The sequence below is a fragment of the Bos grunniens genome, chromosome 18 (assembly GCF_055505025.1).
Source record: "Bos grunniens cultivar Pamir isolate PY7600 chromosome 18, Bosgru_T2T1.0, whole genome shotgun sequence".
NCBI lineage: Eukaryota > Metazoa > Chordata > Mammalia > Artiodactyla > Bovidae > Bos > Bos grunniens.
Window position 1 is genome coordinate 50,270,804 of NC_141182.1, and position 18,727 is coordinate 50,289,530.

Below are 18,727 nucleotides of genomic sequence, written 5' to 3' on the forward strand. Positions count from 1 at the left end.
TTGTCCACAGTGATTTCAGTGGGTCAAGAGTTCCAAGGCAGTTCAGTGCTGGGGGGCTGGGTGGGTGGCAATGGCAGCAGCAGCCCCTCGCCAGATGATTCTGGCCATTCCTTTGGGTGATGTTCTCTTGACCCAGCTGTTTTTTTTTTTTTTTTTTGCTACTCATATTCTTAGCCTGGCTTTCCAGAATTCACATAGATTTTGTGAGCGAACCAATCATCTTCCAGTAGCCAGCAGACTTTTCTACTTAAAATAGCCAATGACATTTGATGTTGATTAAAAATAGGAACCTTGGCTGTTAGGGGACTTGGGAGTCTCTGGCGGGGGGTGTCATGGTGAGAAGGAAGTTGTAAAGGATGAGCTGTTATCCGTAGAGTGATACTTGAACCCCCTCTTTCTCTCATGCCCTACCTTCAATACAGCAGCAAACGCACTCTCATGTTTTTGTTGTTTAATCTCTCAGTCGTGTCTGACTCTTTGCAACCCCATGGACTGTAGCCCTCCAGGCTCCTCTGTCCATGGGATTCTCCAGGCAAGAACACTGGAGTGGGTTGCCGTGCCCTCCTCCAGGGCATCTTCCTGACCCAGGGATTGAATCTGTGTCTCTTGTGTCTCCTGTGTTGGTAGGTGGATTCTTTATCACTGAGCCATCTGGGAAGCCCCTGCAGTCTGGTGCATCGTAAGAAATTCCAAATCTGTCATTTTCTCCCTACCTCCACTGGTTCTACTGTGTCTGAGTCAACATTGCTGCTTGTCGTAGCTTCCTAGTTGGTCCTTGCTCTGGCCCTTACTCCCTCCCTCAGTTTATTCATTGAATAACAGCTAGCACAAGCCATTTAAAACATGTCAATACATGCCATCCTATGTTCCCCAACCTTCCCAAAGACCTCCATTGCACTCAAGTCCTCACCAAGGCCCCACATAATCTGGCCTTTTAACCCTATGCCCTCATTTCACTCACTCCTATGCTCTCCATTCCTCCTCTACTCCAGCCATACCTGTCTGCTTGTGGATTCATCAGCACACACCCAGTCTTTTGCCTTACGGGTCTCCCCTTTTTTAATTGTTCTGCCAGGAACATTCCCTCCCTAGATACCTGAACAGCTTGCTCCTTATGGCCTTGTGAAACCACCCATGCCACCGATTTAAAATTCCAATTCTGGAATTTTTTTTTCTTTTCTCCCTTTTTTTGAGAATTATTTATTTGGCTGCACCAGGTCTTAGTTGCGGCATGCAAGCTCTTAGTTGTAGCTTGTGGGATTTAGTTTCCTGGTCAGAGATTGAACCCAGCTCCCCTGCACTGGGAGCTCAGAGTCTTAGCCATTGGACTACCAGGGAAATCCCTACTTTGCTTTTCTAATGCACCACACCATTTAAAACTTTTATTATGTTTATTCTTCATTATCTACCTTTGGTCATTACCGGGGAAAGGTCAACGGAACAGCATAAAGACATGGAGGTCTACAATAAGAATTTGGTACAGATAGAAACCTAGGTGGAGGTGAACAAATGAACTTAAAATCTGCAAGCTTTTGCCAAAGTCTTGGCCAGGGCATTGCCTTTCTGCTGGATGTAGAAGATACACAGCTCCATATTTTGGGGTGACCCCTGCTGACCTGTGTCCCATGACAGTGTAATGGTGTTTTCTCTTAGGATTGTTGTGAGAACTGAAGGGGGATGAAGAGGTTGGGTGCGCCTGGACACTTGGGCGGAGCTCTGTTCTCCGACGGTTCCTTCCACGTCCAATAGGAGGCGCTCAGCGGACCATGAAGCAGAGCTCGTAGGTCGGAGGGATGTTGCCAAAGCCTGAGACCTTGGGCGTGATGTCGATGTCAGCAGGTGGCACCAGAGAGCGTAGGGAGAAGTTCTGAAGGATGGAGGTGAAGTAGAGGAAGAGTTCCATGCGGGCCATGGCCTCCCCCAGGCAGATGCGCTTTCCTGTGGGCACAGAGAGGGGATAAAGTGGGTGGGGGAATAGTGGGGAGAAGCAGACCCGCACGGGTTAGCAGAAGCATGGAGAGGATTCGGGTCTCACCACCGCTTAGCCTCAGCTGCCTCCTCTGCATCTCTGGGGTCATGATAACACCCACTTTTTAAGGTTATAAAGATGCAGTGGGTTTCTACAGTTCATGCTCTGCTAGGATCTTCCACGTATAGGGGACTCAACACGTGGAAGCTACTTCTCTGATGGCGCAAATTCCAACAGATTCTAAGAACGGTTGTAAAAGGATCCAGGCATTTAAAGTCTTTTCATTTCTGGTTCTTTTAAAGGTTTAGGAAGTGCCTGCAAGGTGCCAGACACTAGTGAGGGAAAACAAAAGCTCACACTTAAATAGTGCTGGATCTACAAAAAATAAGAAGTGAATGTATATATATGTGTAACTGATTCACTTTGCTGTACAGCAAATACTAACACTACCTTGTAAATCAACTATACTCCAATACAGATTTTTTTTTAAAAAAATGCTGGCTGTTTGTCAATCACTCTTCCAATGCTTTGGAGAGATTAATCTCCATTTTACAGATTGGGAGCTGAAGTAACTCATTCATGGCCCCACTGATGGTGTTTTAAGTGGTCGAGTGTGTTGCACTGACACCAGGTTCAATATAGCTTACACTTAAAATACGATTTTTCAAAGATATTGTGTTATGAGTTAACCAAGCTGCTGTTTATTGGGTAAATCTTTCCTGCTACCTGTTTTATACTGTCTGCAAAATAAGAATCTTTTAACATTTTTAAGTGGTTAAAAAATCAGGAGAAAAATAATATTTTGTGACATGTGAAAATTAAAATTCAAGTATTGATGTGCATAGTTTTTAAAATTTTGCATCCATCACAGACATGCTTTTTTCTTTTTATTGTTTTTTTTTTTTTTTTTGCCATGCTATGCGGCTTTCAGGATCTTCTATCCCCCACCAGGGATTGAACCTGGCCCCATGCTGTGGAAGCTTGGAGTCCTAACAACTGGATCACCAGGGAATTCTCCAGGATGGCTCAGCAGGTAAAGAAACTGCCTGCAACACAGGCGACATGGGTTCAATCCCTGGAACGGAAAGATCCCCTGGAGGAGGAAACGGCAACCCATTCCAGTATTCTGGCCTGGAAAATTCCACAGACAGATGAGCCTGGTGGGCAACAGCTCATGGGGTTGCAGAGTCGGACACGACTCAGTATCAGCATCATTGTTTATGAATGTCTGTGGGTGCTTTCACAGCACAATGGTGTAGGCTGCATAGTTCGGATAAAGACCAGCAAAACCTAAAATATTTTATATTTTGGCCCTTACAAAAAGTATGCTGGCCTCTCTTTAGTGCAATTACTTTTCTTATTATCAGAGTCCATGGTCCTGATATTCCATCATTCTGGAATTCTGGGATTCTAGTATTGTATGAGTCTATGAAATAGCACCCAGCTTCCCATTCAAACCTGAATGTCAAATACAGACCAATGATTGGGGGACATACCTAGCGTGTTTCTGCAGAGCTGGTGGGGGTATGGGGGACTCAGACCATAGACACCTACCAGAGGAAAAAGGCACAAAGGCTTCATTCTTCTTGAAGTGGCCCTGCTCGTCCAGGAAGTGTTGTGGATAGAAGGCATCTGGGTAGCGAAAGTACTTGGGGTCTTTAAGGACAGAGCCAAGAAGAGGAAAGACGTCGGTGCCCTGGGGTGAAGATGGGCTCAGTTAGGAGAAATCAGCGTTGGAGTATGGAGAATGGTAGGGACCCAGGAGGAGTGGGGTACAGTGGGGTACAGGAGGAGGGAGGGATGAGAACGGAGGTGCAGCTCCACCTTGGGCAGAAGGTAGCCTCGGAAATGAGTGTCCCGGATGACATTATGGGGGACGCCCATGGGCACGATATCTGTGAGTCTCTGGATCTCATGGATCACGGCATCTGTGTAGGGCATTTTGGCCCGGTCATCAACACTTGGGATCCGGTGTGGTCCAATCACCTGGTCAATCTCTTCATGGATCTTGGCTGGAAAAAACCAGAACACACAGCAGACAAAGATGCAGGAGGTATTTCTGGAGGCCAGGATTGGGTCATAGGTTTGTGTCTTCAGCTCCATATGTATTTGGACTGTCTCTTTATTCTTAATTCCTGACACATTGGTGGGGCTGATAAACACTCTTTCCAGTAGTCATGTACGGATGTGAGAGTTGGACCATAAAGAAGGCTTAGTGCCAAAGAATTGATGCTTTTGAATTGTGGTGCTGAAGACTCTTGAGAGTCCCTTGGACAGCAAGAAGATCAAACCAGTCATTCCTAAAGGAGACCAACCCTGCATATTCACTGGAAGAACTGATGCTGAAGCTGAAGCTCTGATACTTTGGCCACCTGATGCAAAGAGCCGATTCATTGGAAAAGACCCTGATGCTGGGAAAGATTGAAGGCAGGAGAAGGGGGCAACAGAGGATGAGATGGTTGGATTGCATCACTGACTCAATGGTGAGTTTGAGCAAACTCTGGAAAGACATATCTGGAGATACTGAAGGACAGAGAAACCTGGTGTGCTGCAGTCCATGGGGTTGCAAAGAGTCAGACACGACTTAGTGACTGAACAACAACAACAATGCATAAAGCCCATGCAGTTGTAAATTGCACATGTAGTCCAGTATGCAAGTAATTGAGGTGTCCATTAGATATTGGATGATTTAGATTAGTAAAAGACAACTCAGACAATGAAGGAGAAACTAGATGAGTCTGAATGGAAATGTTAGTCTCTCCCATTTTCTGTAACAAGAGAAATCTGTTTGTTTTGAATTACATTAGAAGGTGTGCTCAGGTCCTCACTTGTGTCCAACTCTTTGTGACCCTGTGGACTATATATAGTCTGCCAGGCTCCTCTGTCCATGGGATTCTCCAGGCAAGAATACTAAGGTGGGTTGCCATTCCCTCCTCCAGGGGATCTTCCTGACTCAGGGATCCAACTCGCATCTCCTGCATTGCAGGCAGATTCTTTACCGCTGATTCACTGGGGAAGCCACATTAGAAGGGAGAGGGGCCAAAACTGGGAATTTTCCTTTGGTAGTAAATGAGTTCTCATTACTGGAGTTACCCAACCAGACCAGATTACAGTTTACTGGGGATGGATTCTATTTGATCCTGCCACTACAGTTGGCCAAATAGTGGCCATCAAAGATACTACCTCCTAATCCCTGGAACCTGGGGATGTTACCTTACATGACCAAGGACTCCTGGCAGATATAATTAACTTAAGGGTTTTGAGATGGGGAGATTATTCTGAATAATCCATATTGGCTCTAAAAGTAACCACAAGTGTTTGTATAAGAAGGAGGCAGAAAGGTCAGAGTCAGAGAAGGAGATGTGACAATGGATATAAAGAGAGATTTGAAGATGTAATACTGCTGGCTTTGGAAATGGAGCCCAGGAACGCAAGAAATACATTTCTAAAGGTTGGAAAAGGCAAGGAGTCAGATCAACCCTGGTTTGACCCAGTGAAAGCCTATTTGAACTTCTGAAGTCCAGAACTGTAAGTAATAGATTATTGTGGCTTTAAGCTACTAAGTTTCTCATAACTCACCACATTAGAAACTATCTTGTTGTAATTCAGTCACTAAGTCATGTCTGATTCTTTGCGACCTCATGGACTATAACACGCCAGGCTTCCCTGTCCTTCACCGTCTCCCAGAGTTTGCTCAGAGTCATGTCCGTTGTGTCAGTGATGCTATCTATAACCATCTCATCCTCTGCCGCCCCCTTCTCCTTTTGCCTTCTATCTTTCCCAGCATCAGGGTCTTTGCATCAGGTGGCCAAAGTATTGGATAAGACACCATGACAGGCACCAAGCAGAAGATGAAATTAAATGACTTTCCAAGCTGGAGATTCTAAGATTCCACATCCTGAGGTTCTAAAGTGTGAAGAGTTGAAAGCTGTGGGATTCTAAAGTTTCAGGATGGTGTCTTCTTTCCTGTGGGGAATGAGGTCTGCCAGGTAAGCGGCTCAGGTGGACACTCACCTTCCACCTCAGGATGCTTCATCATGAGCAGCAATCCATAGCGGAGTGTAGAGCTCACTGTCTCAGTGCCAGCGAAAAAGAGATTGAGGGTTGTCAGGACCAAATTCTTGAGGTTGAATTCTGTGTGGGGGTTGTTTTTATCCTGAAAATGAGAGAGATGATAAATAGACTCACCATCTTCTGTCTTCATCTCGTTTTCTCCCTGTGTATAAGGTAGAGCTTTGTGAAAACACAACAGATGGGTGACCCAGGTGAGTATGTGGGAGAGGAAACAGTCAGAGCAAAGGTCCTGAGCCAGAGGTGTGTCTGGTGAGGAACGACAAAGAGGAGGCCAGTGTAGCTGTCAGGATAGTTGGAATGTAGTGAACAATGGGGAGAATGAGGGAGAGGGAAGTGGAGATTGCCTTGTCAGATTTGAAAGTTCTAAGACATTAGGGCACATGATTTCAAACTGCTGAAGGACTTCCCTGGTGGTCCAGTGGTGAGGAATCTGCCTTGCAATTCAGGGGTTGCAGGTTTGATCCCTGGTCGGGGAAGTAAGATCCCAAGTGCCTTGGAGCTACTGATCTCTCATGCACATGCTGCAATTAAGACCCAACACAGCCAAACCAATGAATAAAAAATAAATAAAGGTCAGATTTCAATCAAATATCTGTCCAAAACAAAAAACAAAAAACCTGCTGAGTACAGAGGTTCTACAGTAGAAAAATAGAAATTTGTAACTTTATAAAATCCTAAGAATCCATGATGCAGAGTTACTAAGCTTCTAAATTGCCATATCTCTAAGACTTTATTTAAAAATTTTTGAAAAAAAATTTTTTTCACCATTGAGGATAATGTTTTCTGTGGGTTTGTCACATATAGCTTTTATTATGTTGAGGTATGTTCCTTCTATGCAGAAGGCAATGGCACCCCACTCCAGTACTCTTGCCTGGAAAATCCATGGACGGAGGAGCCTGGTGGGCTGCAGTCCATGGGGTCGCTAAGAGTCGGACTTGACTGAGCGACTTCACTTTCACTTTTCTCTTTCATGCATTGGAGAAGGAAATGGCAATCCACTCCAGTATTCTTGCCTGGAGAATCCCAGGGACGGTGGAGCCTGGTGGGCTGCCGTCTATGGGGTCACACAGAGTCAGACACGACTGAAGCGACTTAACATAACATGTTCCTTCTATTCCTGCTTTCTGGAGGGTTTTTATCATAAATGGATGTTGAATTTTGTCAAAGGCTTTCTCTGCATCTATTAAGATAATCATATGGTTTTTATTTTTCAATTTGTTAATGTGGTGTATTACATTGATTGATTTGCCGATATTGAAAAATCCTTGCATCCCTGGGATAAAACCCACTTGGTCATGATGTATGATCTTTTTAATATGTTGTTGGATTCTGTTTGCTAGAATTTTGTTAAGGATTTTTGCATCTATGTTCATCAGTGATATTGGCCTGTAGTTTTCTTTTTTTGTAGCATCTTTGTCAGGTTTTGGTATTAGGGTGATGGTGGCCTCATAGAATGAGTTTGGAAGTTTACCTTCCTCTGCAATTTTCTGGAAGAGTTTGAGTGGGATAGGTGTTAGCTCTTCCCTATATTTTTGGTAGAATTCATCCTTGAAGCCATCTGGTCCTGGGCTTTTGTTTGCTGAAAGATTTCTGATTACAGTTTCAATTTCCGTGCTTGTGATGTGTCTGTTAAGATTTTCCATTTCTTCCTGGTTCAGTTTTGGAAAGTTGTACTTTTCTAAGAATTTGTCCATTTCTTCCAAGTTGTCCATTTTATTAGCATATAATTGCTGATAGTAGTCTCTTATGATCCTTTGTATTTCTGTGCTGTCTGTTGTGATCTCTCCATTTTCATTTCTAATTTTGTTGATTTGATTTTTCTCCCTTTGTTTCTTGATGAGTCTGGCTAATGGTTTGACAATTTTATTTAACTTCTCAAAGAACCAGCTTTTAGCTTTGTTGATTTTTGCTATGGTCTCTTTTGTTTCTTTTGCATTTATTTCTGCCCTAATTTTTATGATTTCTTTCCTTCTACTAACCTGGGGTTCTTCATTTCTTCCTTTTCTAGTTGCTTTAGATGTAGACTTAGGTTATTTATTTGACTTTTTTCTTGTTTCTTGAGGTAAGCCTGTATTGCTATGAACCTTTCCCTTAGCACTGCTTTTACAGTGTCCCATAGGTTTTGGGTTGCTGTGTTTTCATTTTCATTCATTTCTATGCATATTTTGATTTCTTTTGTGATTTGTTGATTATTCAGCAGCGTGTTGTTCAGCCTCCATATGTTTGAATTTTTAATAGTTTTTCTCCTGTAATTGAGATCTAATCTTACTGCATTATGGTCAAAAAAGATGCTTGGAATGATTTCAATTTTTTAAAATTTACCAAGGCTAGATTTATGGCCCAGGATGTGATCTATCCTGGAGAAGGTTCCATGTACACTTTAGAAAAAGGTGAAAATCGATTTCTTAGCCACACCACGTGGCATATGGAATCTTAGTTCCCCAACCAGGGGTAGAAACCACACCCCCTGCATTGGAAGCTGGGAAGACATTAAACTTTTAATTTTAAAGTTTAAACTCCAAAGCTTAGACTTTAAATGTTTCAGCTCAGCAAATTCTAAGACTCTAAAAATGCATTCTACTTTGCTGTATATGCAAGTCTCTGGTGTATCGGATTAGAAAGGTGTACGATTTTAAGTTTCTATGTTCTTAGAAGTTTTAGCTTCAAAGTTTGACAGTGTAAGAGTTTATACCTTAACAGTTTCTATATCTCATCTATAAATAAAAGCCAACCTGGTGAAACAATGTTTGGCCCTTGACATACTGTCATCAATATGTTTACAGATGAGTCTAAAGTTGTAGGCACTAAGGATTGGGGAGATGAGAGGAAAGGACTGGGGGCACAGGAAGAGGTACCTGGTGCATCTTGATGAGGAAGCAATCAATGAAGTCCCGAGGGTTCTGGGGGTCAAGCGATGCTTCGTTGATCTTGACCTTGGAGGCAATGAAGTCCTTGAGCTCCTCTATCAAGTAGTAGATGCGATTGTGTCTTCCTGGCAAATATTGCATGATTCCAGAATACATGTCATATAACTGTGGGGAATAAGCAAAGGATGTTTGTTAGCAATGGGTACCAGAGGCCAGCCTGGGCTGAATCTGGAATCCAACAGCTGGGCTTAGCATCCAGCACGGGGTCTGAGAATTGCATGAGGCTATTTGCTTCTTGGAGACCCAGGGCATCTTGATTCTTGCCTCCCAAGATTGTGGGGAGGAGTTAGTGAGGAAAAGGTAGGGGCTTAGTTAACAGAGGTTGAGGGGTGGACAGAGAGGTGACTGATGGGCACCTGGGCCCAGGATGTGCTCATTTCTATGAAACTCTGGTTGATCATTTGCAGCAACTTCAGGAACTGCTGGTCCTCATAGTCAAAGCGGCTTCCAAAGACGACGGAACTGATGACGTTGGAGACAGTGCGGCTCAGGAAGAAAGTAGGTTCGATGCGAGCCCCTGAATAATGGAAATTGGAGGCCATGAGTAGGAACATGGAATGTGACATCAGGTTGGTTTAATAAGCACCTGAGGGACTTCCCTGGTGGTCCAGTGGCTGAGGCTCCACGCTCCCAGTGCAGGGGGCCTGAGTTTAATTCCTGGTTTGGAAACTGGATCCCACATGCTGCCACTAAAGATCTTGTGTGCTTCAGCTAAGACCCGGTGCAGCCAAATAAATACATAAAAATATGTGAAGATTAAAAAAATAGCCACCTCATTGGTTCATGAAAATTCAATGTTAATTATCCATGTAAAATACTTAGCACAGTGCCTGACATGTAATAAACATGTGAGAGATGCTGGTGGAGCTGAATCCTTATTTTTTGTTATTAGAAGTTAATTGTACTGGGACTTCCCTTGTGGTACAGTGGATAAGAATCTGCCTGCCAATGCAGGGGACACAGGTTCCATCCCTGGTCTGGGAAGATTCCATGTGCTGAGGAGCCAGTAAGCCAGAGCACCACAACTACTGAGCCTGAGTGCTCTAGAGCCTGAGAGCTGCAACCACTGATCCTGTGCGCTGCAACTACTGAAGCCCGCTCGCTCGTCAAGAGCCTGTGCTCTGCGATGAGAAGCCCGCACACCACAACGAAGAGTGATCCCTGCTCGCTGCAACTAGAGACAGCCTGCACAGAAATGAAGAACCAGTGCAGCCAAAAATATTCAAAAAAGAAGAAAAAAAAGAAGCTAACTGTCCTGGAGAGTCACAAATTTTGGAAAGAAGTGGAGGTAAGGGGCGCATTAAAAAATAGAAAAGAATGGCTAGATTCGGTCTATCTCTACCAATGATTCCATCTGCACTATTTAAAATAAAATTCTTCCTCTGGCCTCAGCTGCACCAGCTATAAAACGAGATGCTGGTCAAGCCAGTGGGTATGGGGACAATTTCCCTAAAGCAATGTATATAATCACAGTTAGCTTTGCAAATAATTTCTAGGGGTTCCTGAGTATACAGAATCTTTATGCAGACCATTTTGCATCCATGGAGCCCAAGGGAGGAGTCTAATGTAGAGAAATATGTCTCTATTTCTGTATATAATCTATTCATCTCTGTATTTCTCAGCCTCTGTGTCTTTTTTCATTAGACCCCAGACATTCCAGATCTTATTTCTGGGTGCATCATGGATCTCTTTAAAAATGTAATGGTGTAATGTTTTAGATTCCCAAGTTGAAAAAGTTTTAAAAATCTTTCACAAAAATGTAAATATATGTAACACAACTGAACTATACACTTAGAACAGTTTGTTGTTGTTCGGTCGCCAGTCATGTCCCACTTTTTGGGACCCCATGGACTGCAGCACACCAGGCCTTCCTGTCCCTCATCATCTCCTGGACTTGGCCCACATTCATGTCCATTGCATCGGTGATGCCATGCAACCATTTCATCCTCTCATGCCCTCAGAAATAGAGTGGCAAATTTTTGCATTATATGGTTTTTACCCAAATTACATGTTTTTGTATGTGTATGTGTGAATGTATACCTAGTTAGATAGATAAATTTAAACATACCACCACAAAAAGGCATAAACTCATATTGCCAAAGTCTGTACAGGATACGAGGAGCTCAAAAACTCCTTAAGATCCACTGACTCAAGTCCCTGGACAAGGGATCTCTAAGGGTCTTTCATGTTAATTTTAACATGGAATCTGGCTAGAAATCTCAGTAAATCCTTCATCTTCTTCATCCTTTCCCACTCCCAATCTTTCTCCCACTAAAGCCCATCTTCTCATGACTGAGCTCTCTATCCCCCACCCCGCCAAGTCCCCTGGTACCCTTCCGGCTGGTGTCACACATACCCTTGGTCTTGCGTAATTCCACTAGTAGGAAGCCAGCCTCCTCCTGGATCCGCTCCTCAATGCTCCTCTTTCCCATCCCGAAGTCCCGAAGAATGGTCAGGGAGAAGCGTCGGAGAATCCTCCATCGTTCTCCGTTAGCCAGCGCTACACCTGCCAGGATTTCAGGGTCAGGCTCCTGTCTCCCCTCTTGTCTGTGCCCAGCTCTGTGCTGGACTGGGAGGGTGCCAGGATATGACAGCTGTAAACGTTCCCCTTGGGGATGCCTCTTTCAACCTTCCAGGCTTAATGGGGAAACTAAAGTTCCTTCCCTACTGGACTCCCCAAAACAGCCCAAGACTGAGACGAAGGAAAAGAAATCAGGCTAATAATGACTGTGGGAGATTAAGGAGAGTTTCTTACAGGCTAGAGACCTGGAACTGGATAAATGCATATAATGGATGGATGCCTAGGAATATGGGGGGAGATATAGACAGAATGGGCTTCCCTGGTGGCCCAGTGGTAAAGAATCTGCCTGCAATGCAGGAGCCACAGGAGATGAGAGTTCTGTCCCTGGATCAGAAAGATCCCCTAGAGGAGAGCATGGCAACACATTCCAGTATTCTTGCCTGGAGAATCCCATGGACAGAGGAGCCTGGTGGGCTAGGGTCCATAGGGTCGCAAAGAGTTGGACATGACTGAAGCAATTTAGTATACAACCCTAGATAGAATTTTATGTAGAATATGTTGGAATGGGGAGTATTCTTCTATATTCTATGCTCTACTTGTATTCTCTAGACGTACCTGTAAGCGTTCACAGGAGATCTTACCTGTACATTAATATACCCACACAAAAGGAGTTACCATGTAGTAAACAGTATTTAGAAGTTTCCGGATGTGCATGCATCAGTGAATTAATGTTTGGAAATTTGATGAAATGATTTTGATAGATTACTGAATGGAAGGAAGTGTTTGTAACTGGAATGACTGACAAATGGATGGATTAAAGACTTCTGGATGGGTAAAGGGCTAATGGATGGATGGTTGGAGATGTATGGCTAAATGGTTGGAAGAATGTATGGATGACTGAATGATTAATAGGTGGATGAGTGATGGAAGGAAAAATGAATGGATAGATGACACGATGACCGTATGGGTAAATGAGAAGTTAATTAATAGATGATGTACAGATCAATTTGTTGGAAGGATACTGATATTTGTATAGAAAGTCTAATGGATATTTTTGGTGGCTGTATGGGTCAATGGAAAAATGGATGGATGGAAGGAAAGGCATAGGGATAGGTAGGTGAGTGAAAGTATCAAAAAATGGTGTGAGGCTGCTTGGAATTGAATGATGTGGGCAGTGCGTGAGATGTGCGTGCATGCTAAGTTGCTTCAGTCGTGTCTGACTCTTTGTAATCCTATGGACGGTAGCCTGCCAGGCTCCTCTGTCCATGGATTCTCCAGGCAAGAATTCTGGAATTCTGCCTCCAGGCCATTAGAGATTGATGTGTAGGGAACATTAAACAGATATCTGTGGAGGATGCAGAGACCTATGGGTTGGGTCTGTGTGGGTATATAGGAAGATAAACAGTAAGCTTGGCTATGAGAGCTTAGTGAATTACAAGAGTGCCACTCATCCATCAAAAATAATAACACAAGTAACACACACGATCCCCTAGAGTCAGACGGTTTGGGTTCAAAGTAAAACGATTCTACCACTGACTGTTACTACTAACGTTTCTGATTCTCAAATTCCTCGTTTGCAAAATTAGGAAGACATTAATAGCTCTCAGAGAAGTCACAGCAGTAACTCATTTAGAGTACTTATCAAAGAACCCGGGACATAGAAGTACATTACACTTTGTGATTACATTTTGCTTTTATTTTTGTTGCTGTTACCTACCATGACCTTGGAAGTTTCGCTCTACTGAAGCCAGTTCTCCACGGCCACTGAACTCATCTGCTCGGTCTACCAGGGCCTCCTTCACTGCTTCATGTCCACATAAAACAACCACTGGCCGGGGCCCCATGTACACAGTGAAGACTGGACCGTATTTCTCCTTGAGCTGAGTGAAGGAAGACGTAAGAGGAGGGGGCTGAGTGTAGCACCAAGTAACAACCAGTCAAGGATTTTAGGAGATGGCGATCGCAAGAAGCATGGGAATAACAGATAAAATTTAGTCCTGGGCTTGGAAAGACTGCTGATAAAGAGACACAGAAGTCTTGGCTTCTGTGATCCTGGGCAAGATCCCCCAGTGCTGCTACAAGCCTTGGTTTCTGCATCTGTAAAACGGAGGACCTAGATGAGATGGAATTCCAAGATGCATGTGTCTTGCTCTGAAGTGCTAACTTTCTAGAATCCTAAGATTTCATGATACCGAGTCAAAGTTTGAAGACCAAGAGAGTGCAAGAGTTCTTGTATCTAAGGATAGAAGGTAACTGGTTTATTCCAGGCCCTGCCCTGGAGGCCCCGTGGTTAAGACTTTACCTTCCAATGCAAGGGGTGGGGGTTTGATCCCTGTTCAGGGAACTAGGATCCCACATGTCTTATGGCCAGAAAACCAAAACAGAAAAACAGAATCAATATTATAATAAACTCAACAATGACTTTAAAAATGGTCCACATTAAAAAAAATCTTTAACAAGTAGTGCAATGCTACATATTTTTCTTTTTAAAGAAGAAGGTACTGTTATTCCAAAGTCCTGAAGGTCTTAACTTTCAATGTGCTAGGAATCTGTGTTTCCAGGAATTTAAGATTCTGGAATTCCAGAAATCTATGGTTATGTTTCCAAGAGCCTTTGTTATAGGATTCAGGAATTTCTACACTGTCAGTCTATAGAATTAGTTGCTTCGAGCTGTGTGAAAGTAGACAGACTCACCTTCATGAAAGACTGAAAAGTGGCGTCAGTACGAACTTGCAACACGTTCCCCAGGAAAGGTATCGGTGTGGGACCAGGCGGCAGCTTCCCCCCTTTGCTCATCCGTTTCCAGGCGATGAGGATGAGAAGACAAGACAAACAGAGCGCCAGAAAGATGGTGAAGGCCCCTCCCAGCTCCATGGTGCCAGGTCGAAGGATTGCGCCCAGGGCACCAGATCCTACCTAAATACATTCTGGGAAATCGACTGTGTAGAAATCTGAACACCCTGGGATTCAAGTTTTCCGGGTACGGATGTCATAAGGGAAGAGATTGCTTTATCTGGGGGGTGGTTATATAACCTATAATCTCCCACCTGTAAAAAGGTGGATTGAATTCACCCAGGGAAATCTACTGGGGACATTCCCCTTTCTTCGTATTTCCAGTCTCTCAGTTCTCTCTCAGCTCAGCTTCCAGTTAAGCTTGTCTTGGTACGACATGAGAAGCAGTTGAACATCATTTTTAAGGCTATTTCACTTAGGGATCATACAATCTGAGTTCCATCTTTTCTTCATTAGGTGAGTCACATAACTCTCTTGGGCTCAGTTTCCCTATCTGTTGAATAGGGTAAGCATATGGTTTTAGAAAGCCTTGATAAAAAACAGAGATGGCTCCTCTCTCTGTGTGCTTAGTCGCTCAGTTGTGTCCAACTCTTTGCCACCTCATGGACTGTAGCCCGCCAGGCTCCTCTGTCCATGGGGATTCTCCAGGCAAGAATATTGGAGTGGGTTGCCATGCCCTCCTCCAGGGAATCTTCCCAATCCAAGGATGGAACCTAGGTCTTCCACACTGCAGGCAGATTCTTTACCATCTGAGCCACCAGGGAGGCCCCCTCTCTCTTTGCTAGACCCTAATTAATTATTTTTTTTGTAAAAAAAAGAGAGATTGAAGCAGCAGGCCAATATTGGCTGATTAACTGTTCTGAAGTCTTTAGTTTTGTTCTGGCATCTTTGTCCCAAAAGCTGAATCTACCATCAGATCCCACAGTGGCAAGGGTGCCATGGACAGGATGGAATGCAATTCCATTAACCGCATAGATGTCCAATGCAGCTGAAGAGCTAAAACCCAGGAATAAGAAGTAGTGGCTGGAGACCTGTGGGTTGTCCGGAGTTTTCTCTCCATTCTGCCTCGTGTCTGTACGAATTTGGGTCCCAGCTTTCAGTAGGTTGTCAGCCCTGGATGTGGATTTCAACCTCTGGAGAAAACGATGTCATTCTTCAGCAGGCAGGAGCCCAGCGGTCGCAGTGACTGTCCGTCTCCATTCCACTGCCGGTTACAGGTTTCCTCTGTACCTCTGCTGCTGCTGCTAAGTCACTTCAGTCGTGTTCGACTCTGTGCGACCCCATAGATGGCAGCCCACTAGGCACCCCCGTCCCTGGGATTCTCCAGACAAGAACACTGGAGTGGGTTGCCATTTCCTTCTCCAATGCATGAAAGTGAAAAGTGAAAGTGAAGTCGCTCAGTTGTGTCCGACTCTTAGCGACCCCATGGACTGCAGCCTACCAGGCTCCTCTGTCCATGGGATTTTCCAGGCAAGAGTACTGGAGTGGGGTGCCATCACCTTCTCCGTCTGTACCTCTAAGGAGATTCAAATCATTACAGACGTCCTTAGATTCACATGGGCGCCTGCCAGGTATCTGCAGTGCTTCATCCCGCAGTATTAGAGAACATTGGGCAACATTTGGCGAGCCTGTACTGTATTTTGTAATAAACATTTTGAAGATTGTCTCCTAAAAAAAAAAAAAGAGAGAGAGAAAGATGAAGATTTAGAACCATAAGAGAAACAACTCAATTGAAAGGGTTTAATTCAACAAGTTCTACTGTTTTTACTCAAGATAATATTAAATAATAATAACCAAAGTTTACCTGTATTACTTTATCAGAACTTTATTGGTGTGTGTGTGTGTGTATTCATTTTCCAAGTTTGAGATGTAGGAACCACCTCTGAGCCCCAGTCTCATCATCTCTAGAGACATGACTGAGTGATTGCTCTTTGTAATACTCTACATAATGATTTTCCATCCTTTTTTGCACCAAATATTTGTAAATCTTCTTTACTGACCTGAAACAAAATTCCTGGGAATTATAGTCTCCCTACACCTGTTATTAAACACAACTCAAAAGCCCTTCTCCTGTGTGTTGATTCTCAGGCTTGGGAATTGAATCTCCTAGGAAGCCTGTAGATTTGGATTAAGGCTTGGCTGTCTAGGCTGAGGTGTTCTGTGATCACAATGGTAGGAACTCTGGGAAGACTGAGTGATTCACACAGCACCACCTTCTCCATCTTGGATCTGCTGCTAGAACGGCTTTCGTGGAGTAAGAGTAAGCTCTAGGCTGCTTCTTTCAACTCTCACATCTTTTGCCTCTTTTTTTCCATTCTGACTACCTCCGAGTGCACACCCATTCAGGATTAGATACTAAAAAAAAATTTATTTGGCTGCACTGGGTCTTTTTTGCAACAAGAGCTGCAGGATCTTTAGTTGCAGCATGTGGGATCTAGTCTCCTGGCCAGGGCCAAACCCAGAACCTCTGCACTGGGAACATGGAGTCTTAACCACTGGACCGCCAGGGAAGTCCCTAGACTCTTAATCATCTGTAATGGTGACGGTTGTGGGTTTGGTCCTCCCATTCAGCAGGTTGGAGACAGAAAGTATTCTTCTGGCTTCAGCAGAAGGGAGGATAGCTAGAATTGTGTTGTTGTTGTTGTTGTTTTTTCTAGGGAGGCAAAATAAGTGAGTCTGGGAGATCTTTGTGCACAGTCTAAGAAGACTCATTATAAAAGGTGTTTTATACTGTGAAGGGTGAGCTAAAGACTGAGTTCCAAGACTGAGCTAAATGGCTTCTCCAAGCTGTCATTTTTCTAAGATTCTGTGGTTCTCCAAATCTGTTATTGTAATGTTTGAGGATTCCAGAATTCTATAATTTTAAATTTTCAATCTGAGCCACCTCAGACGGTAAAGAATCTGCCTGCAATGCAGGAGATCCAGGTTCAATCCCTGGGTCAGAAAGATCCCATGGAGGAAAGAGCAACCCACTCCATTATTCTTGCCTGGAGAATCCCATGGACAGAGGAGTCTGGTGGGCTACAGTCCATGGCGTCGCAAAGAGTCAGATACGATGAGAGACTAATACACACAAGTTTTCAGTGCTCTATGGATTCTGCCAGTGGAGAGTGGGGATCAGCATTAAGAAAGTGGGGAGCTATGGGGAGAAGGGCAGAATGTCCTTTCAGTTCAGTTCAGTCGCTCAGTCATTTCTGACTTTTTGTGATCCCATGGACTGTAGCACGCCAGTCTTGCCTGTCCTTCACCATCTTGTGGAGCTTGCTCAAACTCATGTCCATTGAGTCAGTGGTGCCATCCAACCATTGCATCCTTTGTCATCCCCTTTTCCTGCCTTCAAACTTTTATCTTCTCCTAGATGTTTTTAGTGGGAATAGGAAGGTACAGCCTGTAGTGCATAGCTGTTTCTCCAAGTTCCAAAATCAAACCAACCAACCAACCAAATAAAACCAAAACCCCTCCAAACTTAAGGGAACCAAAATCTAGGGACTGAGTTTGATATAGGGGTCATTCTTCTATTGGAGAGTGAAAAGGACAGTGAATGGGGCCTCTGAATTTCTTCCCTTCCACCGAGAAAAATTATCCAAAACATGGAAATTTTAAAAAAGTATTTATGGGTCTTTTTCATTTTCTTACAGGTCCATTTAAAGATAATCTCATTTCGAAATAGGATGTCATTTTGTTTACATAGTTGATCGAGGTCTAAGCATTTTACATTTCTACAAAACTGTTAACTCATGGTGACTATCTTTTTCTGTTTGTTAGAGAAGGTGACATTTCCCCCAGATTTTAAAAAATGCAATAAAATTAGACATTAGCCAGTTTTGTAGTTGACTCAGTATTTCTTTCCCATCTTTTTGGACTATAAAAATCCTAGTGTTTCATTTGTCTTGGGGACTAGCTTTCTTTTTTTTTAACATATAAAACATTTTATTAAAATAATTAATAGAGAAAAATTTTATGATATCAATAAATGCTAACACAACATTGGGTATTATTCAGCATTATTTTAAAATAGGTAGAATGTTCAAAACAAAACTCTTAAAAATGCAAAAAAGAAGAAAAACACAGAAAAGCCTCACTTTCACCTGTATTCCCCCAGACAACTGTTTTTTTAAATCCTCTCTTTATCCTTCCAGTGTGACATTATGCAAATATAAACAAACATGGATATTCTCATTCTCCTTCTTACATAAAATTCATGATATATTTTTACAAGATTTATATTTATATATACACACACATATTGTTCTTCACCTTGCATTTTTCATTTAATAATATATCTTGGGGATATTAATATTGCCATTTCAATAAGGAAATCTTCCTTACTTTTCATTATAGCTGCATACTATTTCTGCATACTATAATGTGTAGATATATAGTCTATTAAACCAGTTCTCTGTTGGTAGGCAATTTTGTTTTCTACTTTTTACTGTTGCAAAC

At 43.2% G+C, this 18,727-nt stretch overlaps 1 protein-coding gene and 1 long non-coding RNA gene across 5 annotated transcripts in view; one reads left to right on the top strand and one right to left on the bottom strand.

Annotated features, from left to right (window-relative positions):
• The window catches only part of LOC147353882 (uncharacterized), a 39,997-nt gene extending 21,892 nt beyond the window's left edge, over window positions 1-18,105 (top strand). The window contains exons 2-6 of one of the 4 annotated variants that reach the window (XR_015146023.1): window positions 2,901-3,002; window positions 5,754-5,958; window positions 9,378-9,539; window positions 9,925-10,258; window positions 13,223-18,105. This is a non-coding gene — a long non-coding RNA (uncharacterized LOC147353882). Of the gene's footprint in view, window positions 1-2,900; window positions 3,003-5,753; window positions 5,959-9,377; window positions 10,259-13,222 lie in introns of all 4 variants that reach the window. The other 3 variants (XR_015146021.1, XR_015146022.1, XR_015146024.1) reach the window with 3 other exon arrangements.
• Window positions 1,373-14,365, bottom strand: LOC147353884 (cytochrome P450 2G1). The gene is made up of 9 exons (XM_086352636.1): window positions 14,186-14,365; window positions 13,209-13,371; window positions 11,327-11,476; window positions 9,327-9,487; window positions 8,899-9,075; window positions 5,984-6,125; window positions 3,794-3,981; window positions 3,524-3,665; window positions 1,373-1,938 (listed from the first exon to the last, which is right to left on the bottom strand). The coding sequence occupies exons 1-9, from the start codon at window positions 14,363-14,365 to the stop codon at window positions 1,757-1,759; spliced, it is 1,485 nt and encodes a 494-aa protein (XP_086208762.1). The 3' UTR covers window positions 1,373-1,756.
• Window positions 18,106-18,727: the final 622 nt, after the last annotated feature.